General features: G+C 46.3%; 1 protein-coding gene across 1 annotated transcript; it reads left to right on the forward strand.

Annotated features, from left to right (window-relative positions):
* Nucleotides 1–1,495: 1,495 nt before the first annotated feature.
* On the forward strand, nt 1,496–5,499 carry LOC125528144. Its single transcript, XM_048692651.1, has 3 exons — nt 1,496–2,969; nt 4,886–5,034; nt 5,133–5,499. Exons 1-2 carry the CDS (start codon nt 1,570–1,572, stop codon nt 5,028–5,030), a joined length of 1,545 nt encoding a protein of 514 aa, XP_048548608.1. The 5' UTR covers nt 1,496–1,569; the 3' UTR covers nt 5,031–5,034; nt 5,133–5,499.
* Nucleotides 5,500–8,190: the final 2,691 nt, after the last annotated feature.

Genomic DNA, 8,190 nt, shown 5'->3' on the forward strand with positions numbered 1-8,190 from the left:
TCGCATATTCTAAAACAATCACAATTTCAAATAAATGTTGGTGAATTTAAAAATATTCATGATTTTTAAAAATGATACAATACTCAAAACATATTCGGGAATTTGAGAAAAAAAAGTCCATGGAATTTTAGGAAATATTCACAAAAATTAGAATAGATCTGTAAATAATGAACAAAACGAACCATCGCTTACGTAGAATTTTATTGGAGGATCTGTAGAGGTTGTTTTGTATTATTTTATTTAGTCCCCGCGTCGAGTAAAATAAAGTTTTTCATGTTTTGTACAATGCCAAGCCCAAAAAAATTTGACACAACTTTCTGTAGGTTAGTTTTGTAAGCCATATGAAAATGACTAAATGTCTATTTTGCGTCCATACACAACCATGTTTATTTTGATACCATAGTTTGTGGTACACGCCCCTTACGTGAGGTCAAGGAGAGACACATTATTCGTCAGTCTAGCTTAGGCAGGGTCCATTGATGCAATTTGGTCAGCCAAAAAATATTTCATTGTGACCCCTTAGAAAATCAAGTCGTGATGAGACCATCACATTTTTATATTTTGAATTGAATTTTTAAAAGTCCCTTATCTTATTATGATATCACTCAGACATAGTTTGTGAAATGAAATTTTAAAAGTCCTTTATCAGATGGCCGGATGGATGGCCGGAAACAACCGAAGCGACTTGGGATGCGACTTATAGACAATTGGATGGCCGGAAACACCTAAAAGTGACAATCCAACGGGCACGAACGCCTCCTTTATTTCATCATGATATCACTCAGACATAATTTGTGAAATGACATTTTAAAAGTCCTTTATCACATGGCCGGATGGCCGGAAACAACCGAAGCGACTCGGGATGCGATTTAGAGACAATCAGATGGCCGAAAACGCCTAAAAGTGACAATCCAACGGCCACGAACGCCAATGACCTGAGAGGGCAGGAAAAGTGCTCATTTATAATGTGTATGTTATATAAATTATGGGACGGAAGGGTAGTAGATATAGATATAGATTTATTTTTGAGACATATAGATATAGATTTTTTTTGAGGCAAACATATAGATATAGATTTTTTTTTAGCATCAGTACAGGCACAAGCACTCATATACACGCGCATACACTTACCCCCTACCCCTATGAGCATCTCCGAGAGACTGAGCCGGCATATCATCTTGAGATTTTTGAAATCACTGTAGATGCCTCGTCGTCGACGGGAACGTCTCCTCCCACTGAAAACGTATTGCCGGAAATCCTAAAATAAATCCAAAAATAATGCAAGCACCAGAATTTGAACCCTGATAGGTTGGGAATACCACTGTCCACCTAACCAACTCAACCACAGATACGATCAGCTGGCCCTAAGGAAGCCCAGCCGTGAGAGCCCGTCCACAAGGCGGTAGAAGCCCGGTCCAACAAAGAGAAGAGGAGGGGAGGTTGCCGGCGCTCGCACGCGATCGATTGGGGAAATAATAAAGGGTCGGCACAGATAGATAGATTTGTTAGGGTTCACCTTCCCTCGCCCCCGCCCCCTTCCCTCTCTCCTCCCGCCTCATCTCCTCCACCATGGCCCCGACCGAGGGATCCTCCATGGCCGATCTTCCTGCAGTCGATGACGACCAAGAGGAGGAGACACCGATCCCCCGCCCCGTGTCCTGGCTCCCTCCGCACACCCCCCACGACTGCGGCGATCCTCCCCCAAAGTCGGTCGTCCTCGACACCCTGGTCTACGCCGACGACCGCACCAACGCCTTCACCGCCGAGGGCTTCACCAGCAACGGCCTCGCCATCTACCTCACCTTCTGGCCCGCGCATCCGCCGCTCATCTCATACTTCACCGTCCACCTACCCGGCCTCCTCCAAGACGGACCGGCCACCTCGCTCGACCTTCTGCCACGCCTTCTCCGCACCGACGGCGACCTCGCCCTCTTCCGCATCATGGTCGGCCCTTCGCGTAGTAATCGGAAGCACATCAACTACATGATCTACCGTGTCCGTGCCGGCATCAGCAAGCTTGAGGTGCTCCCCGCCCACCCCACCCGCTTGTTCGCCGACTGTTCACTTGCCCTCCTGCGCTGCCGCTGCCCCGACGACGGCAGGTTCTTGGTCGCCAATCTCCGTTCGATTTACTCCCGTGGGCAGTACGCCCTCGACCTGTTCGACTCCCGGTCAGGCACATGGAGCACTAAGTCGATGCATGCTGAGTCGCCAGAGGACTGCTACTTCCGTACTCCAACCAAGGTGATCGCCCTCGGTGGCGATCGCGGTTCAATCGGATGGGTCGACCTCTGGAATGGCATCCTCATCTGTGATCTGCTCGCCGATGATGACCAAGTCCTCCGCTTCATCCGTTTGCCCGTGCTTTCGGCGCCGGACAAGATGATCCCAGGACCTTTGGCATGTGACCGGGACGTCTCTGTCGGCAGTGATGGCTGCATCAAATACTCAGAGGTGTGGGCGAATCCCTTGCCTGGCTCACAGAATCGAGCCACCTACATCTCCCAGGACTGGGGTGCTGCCATACTGACATGGCTGGAGCCCCAAAAGAAGTGGCAAATCGACCTCAGCCTCAAAGCCTCAGACATCATTGTGGACAAGAGTCACCCCCAGTTGCTTCCTCATCATGTCAAGGCCACAACGAAGAAGCCAACCTTAAGCAGACTCCACGCAGGGCATCCTGCCCTCAGCTTGCATGATGATGGTGTTGTTTACATCATGACTAAGGTTGACCACAGGGAGGACGACTTGTGGATGCTTGCTGTTGACATGCGAAGCAAGACTCTGAAAGGAGTGGCTGGTCTCACCAGTAAAAGAACCATGGGTTTTAGATTCATGTACTTGCAAAGTGACCTCTCCAACCATCTGGTGGCCACAAGCAAAAAAACCGAGGTCTCCAACCATCTGGTGGCCACAAGCAAAACCGAGACATCCAAGAATCTGCCCAAAAGCAAAAGGTCCTCACGCAGGTAAGTTATACCGCCGCAGGTCTACTACATATATTTCTGTCTCTGAAATAGTGTTGCACTTGGTCAACGTTTTGGGACTAACCCTGGATAGCTGGGCAACCTGCCCTTCGATCGAGTAGATTAGTACTAACTATTCGGGCACAATAAGGTTTATGTCCTTGCTTGACACAAAGGATGTGTTCGTTTTGGCCTCTCACAAGTACAGTTGTGTATACCTGTCTGGTTTGTACAAACATGGTAGGGAAACGGTAGGTGGTTGTAAGAAATTTGACGGATTCTTTGGATCACAGGATTTCCAAAACAAAGGAATAGGAAAAATCGAGGATTTGGTTGTCAGGACATAGCCAATCCCATGGAATACAAAACCAGAGGAATGTGTAACAAAGAGCCTTTGGCTGCACCATAGGGAACGTACAGGAAAATCCATACAATATAATGTTTATTATTTTCAAGATGTGTTTCAAACGGCAAGCGCAGTCAACTGCCAATAAAATATTATTATTATATTAAGTCTGATGTGTTTCAAACGGCTAGTGCAGCCAACCGCCTGAAGTAGCCGTTAGCTGCAGAGCATAAATAAGCTGATGTTTCTTGCACCTTTTGTTTGACTTGAATAACATTAAATGATTACACGGCTGCCTGGCAGCTCAAACGAGTTAAGCTGATGGACCATCTGCATTGTGAAACTATTTATATTACAATGTTGTACTCAGAAACCCATAGTAGTGTGCACAAGCATGTGTGAGCAGTACACACACAGGCACAACAACCTACAGCAACACTTTAATCTCTCAATCTCTCACAGTTTCTCTCTTCACGGACATCACACACAACAGATCCATCTCTCAGTTTCTCAATTTCTCTATTTGCACATAACACATCACATCAGACACGCACAGTCAGGCATGGGAAGCACACACCCACGGCGACCCAGCTAGTACCCACATCACTCAGGCACGGCAAGCACACACATCAGTGGGAAGCCGGTCAATAGCACCCAGCTAGCACGCACATCACTCAGGCACGGCTGCTTCACCCCTGCCACCAACAGCCCTCGTGCACCAGGCGGCCACCAACGCCACACCTCGTGCACAGTTCTGGCAGGATCTGCCGCCCCCGCACCATATCGAGCACCCCCTCCCTCGATCTAGAAAAACTGCAAGGGAAGGAAATGGAGGGACTATGTGATGTGGGCTAACCTGGATAGGGCCGACGTTGATCCCGTCGATTTCGACGTGGAAGGGCCTGAGAGGGAGGTATTCGACGAACGCCGGGTCGCCGCCGCCTCCACCGGAAAAGATCTGACCTCGTTGCCGCTTTCGGTGTGAACCTTTTTTTTATTTCCTTCCAGACCTGAGCGATGCGTGGTGTTTCTTTTTTCGCAATGCGTGGTGTTTTGACACGAAGCAGCACGGCTGTTTTGGAGCGAGCACGCCACGCAAGCGAGCGTTCTCTTTTCGTGCCAGGAGTTTTTCCAATAGGTCGGACCTCAGGCGTAAATTCCTCTGGAATGGCACCTTGGGAAGTGGGAACCTAATCCTCAGGAATTTTAGCGACGCAATCCTTTGATCCAAATGCATTCCATAGAAAACAATCCCAAGATTAAAATCCTATGAAAATCCTGTAAAAATCCTCCAATCCAAAGAAGGCGTGAAGGTGGGAACACAAATGGTAACTGGTTTGGATTCTGCTTTTGTTAGAGAGCAAAGATAACTTGGTCTTCCTCTGTTGGTTACTTAGCTAGGTCAGGTGCAGGTGTATCCGTATCTGGCAATTAGGAATAAGGGGTTTATTAGAGTGATGCCTTCGCTATTTCGTTGCCAGTATACATCTGACATCATATCATCTTGTGTAAGCAGGTTTTCACCTGAGGTTGTCCTTGTGCTAAAATATTGCACCTTTTTGATCTTTCACAGAAAGAAACGTGGTAAGAAAGAAGCTGTGAAGGCTCTTGCTAACAGCAATGGTGTGGATGTTGATGCGACTCGGAGGGAATCGCAGCAGTTGGTGCAACTTGCGGAACAAGAAGAACAGGAGCTGAGGATACTCGAGGTGTTTTAGTAAGGTAAATGATGGCTATAAATGGATACAATGTTCGTGTAATGTTCTGATTCTGTTTGTTCTATCTTGGTGATGCTGCCTCTGCCTTCGTAAATATCACAGGCTTATGGCAACTGATGTGGCGTTGAAGGAACATTTGCTGCATGGTTCCAAGGTTGAGGAAAAAGAGACATTTAAGGTTTAAGTGGGTGACTATTAATCTGCATGAATAATCAGTATTCTGGTGTTGTCTTTTCCTTCACCAGTTGAATGTTGTTTTGTGTTTTAATGTAATCGTGTTATCTACCTGTGACGATGTAAAGTGGGTGATGTGCATGTTATCTTGCCTACTTGATGTTGTTTGATCTCCGGGCTACTAGTTGTCGAGATGTCTTATGCCTCTTGTAACCAAGGTACTCCGTTCCAAATTACTCGTCGCTGAAATGGATGTATGAACTGCCTGTTCATGTTTTTGTTTAGTCCGTCTTTAGTGCATAGGCCGGATGGTCAACTTTATGTCTAGCCTATTCATATTGAACTTATCTTCTATAAAATGCCGTAAGTAGCTTGCTCTATGCAAGCATGAACAGAAGGCAAATATTCTTGAAGAGCGCGTCTATATGAACAATTGAGAGACCGTAGTTCTTGAAGTAATTTTCAATCTTGAATATAGATGCAACCTTTGTTGCTCACCATCACAAGTCCACTTATGAGGTGTTTGGAAGCTGAAAAGCGTTGCTGTTTTGGTTACATGTGGTTTGCTAACCTTCTCTTGGAGTGGTGAGGTTACTCGTGCACACACACACACACACCATAATAACAGGCACAACTTACAGGTACTGAGGGTGTGTTTGGTTTGGCAACGAAGCGGAACGGTGTCGTGGTTCGAATGGGTCGGTTCCGTTCAGGGACAATTCAAAGGAATGAAATGGTTACATTTTGGTGTTTGGTTTTAGAGATGGGGTGGAATGGATTTGTTCTCTTCACTTGTTTTCTCGTGATTCACTATAATATAGTGAACTTTGGCATATATAGAGGTAAAAAAAAAATCATCAACAGAGCAATTCTTTCAATTTTAATGATGGTATGTGTGCATAAAAAAAGTGTCCAGATCCAAGCAGCTAGTACCAGTGTATCAAAGGCATCTAACCTTTGCAACTTAACATGAAACTCAAGCACAATCTGCACACGAACATAAAACATAAATCGCACAATGTGGTGAATGATTGCAATCTTCTCAAAACAAAAACAAAAAAAAGACGATCTTGTAGTACTAATCAGCCATCCATCGCCAACACTTTGCCTCAAAACTTCATCACATTTCTCATCTGCAGACAAAACATCAAATTTCAAATTCAGCGGGAGCACGACAAGTAATAGCGGTAGCAGCGCGGCACACAACAACAGTAGCAGCAAGTGCTGCCCACGAGCAGCATGGGCCGGCCACGAGCACGACGCACGCAAGGGCCGCCGCTGGCAATAGAAAGCAGCTGCGCCATGACGCAGGGTCCGTCGGCGCACGAGCAATCGGGTCCTCGCTGCTGCCTGCCAGCTCGAATCGATCCGCTGCCGCTTGCCTCCTTCCGACGCCGCCTCCTGATGCCAGCCGAATGTGAGGGAGAGAAGAGACAGGGAGATAAGCGGGGCGTCGAGCGAGATACGCGAGCAAGCTGTTCTGCGTGGTCCGCTTGATTTGAAGGGATCGCTCGGTTCGGCATAAAGCACGAATATGCTGTTTATTACATTCTACTCCGTGATCTCAACCAAACACCCCCAAGTGAATGGATGTCTCTGGGCTGCACAAGCCACCATGACGCGACCTAGGGGGTGGCCACACCCCCGGGCTTGTGGGTCCAGGGTGGATCCCTTAGATGATCTCAGTGACAACAATTCTAAAATATTTAGAAAAACAATCATATTAAAATTTTAGGTGTGAAAACTTTTATTTTTGCACTTTTTATTGCATAAAAAGTTCAGTAAACTGGGTAAATAGGATATTCTAGGGCATTAAAAGTTTATTCAAGCAAATGCAAACATAGAATAAAATAAAGTTACAGAAAATTGTGCTCACGGAATTCATCAACCCTATACCTTTCAAAAACAATCCATTAATAAGGTTGATAAAGTCTTATTAATGAACTGTTTTCGAGTGACATAAAGCTGAAGAATTTTTGTATACCACTTCTACTCACGATGGAGTTGTTGGATTTCCTTGAAGAGGAAGGATGATGTAGCATAACATCAGAAAGTATTCTATCAATTAAGAACCAAGGTTTATCGAACTAGCAGTAGTCACGAAGTTAACAACGTTGGCAGTATGTGATGCCCCCAACTTAATCGTACACTAATCATACACGCAAACGTGTACAATGAAGATCAGAGACTCACGGGAAGATATTACAACACAACTTTAGACAATTAAAGTCATACAGGCTTCATATTACAAGCCAGGGGCCTCGAGGGCTCGAATACAAACAAGTCAGTGGAGGCAACAATATCTGAGTACAACATAAGTAAACAAGTCTGCCTTACGAAGGCTAGCACTAACATCACCAGTGATCGAAAAGGCAAGGCCTCCTGTCTAGGAGCCTCCTAACTACTCCTGGGCGTCGTCGGCCTCCACGTAGTAGTAGGCACCCTCGGGGTAGTAGTAGTCATCGGTAGCGGCATATGGCTCCTGGAATCCGTCATCTGATCGCGACAATTGGGTATGGGGGAAAAAGAGGTAGCAAAGCAACCGTGAGTACTCATCCAAAGTACTCGCAAGACTTACATCAGAACTATGCTAAGTATGCTTCGGGATCAAAGGAATGGGGCTATATCTTTGGACTGAACTACAGAAATGCCGGAATAGAGGGAAGGCCTGGCCTATCGAAGATGAGCATCTTGCAGTATCTAGAAGAGTACAAAATAGCATATTATAAAGTAAGTATGTTGTAGCATCAGCGCCCAGAGATTCTTCCTCGACTCCCTATGAGAAAGCAATCCCGGAGTCATCATATCCATTTCATGTCTCAGCATCTAGTTCTAGTTGTATCGATCGGGATATAACTCCGAGTGTTCGTTACTGTGGACACGGCTATTGGAATAGATATACTTCCCTGCAGGGGTGCGCCAACTTACCCAACATGCTTGATCTACTCCGTCTAGACACACCATCAGGTCATGACCGGCCTCGGCC

The sequence above is a fragment of the Triticum urartu genome, unplaced genomic scaffold (assembly GCF_003073215.2).
Source record: "Triticum urartu cultivar G1812 unplaced genomic scaffold, Tu2.1 TuUngrouped_contig_4666, whole genome shotgun sequence".
NCBI lineage: Eukaryota > Viridiplantae > Streptophyta > Magnoliopsida > Poales > Poaceae > Triticum > Triticum urartu.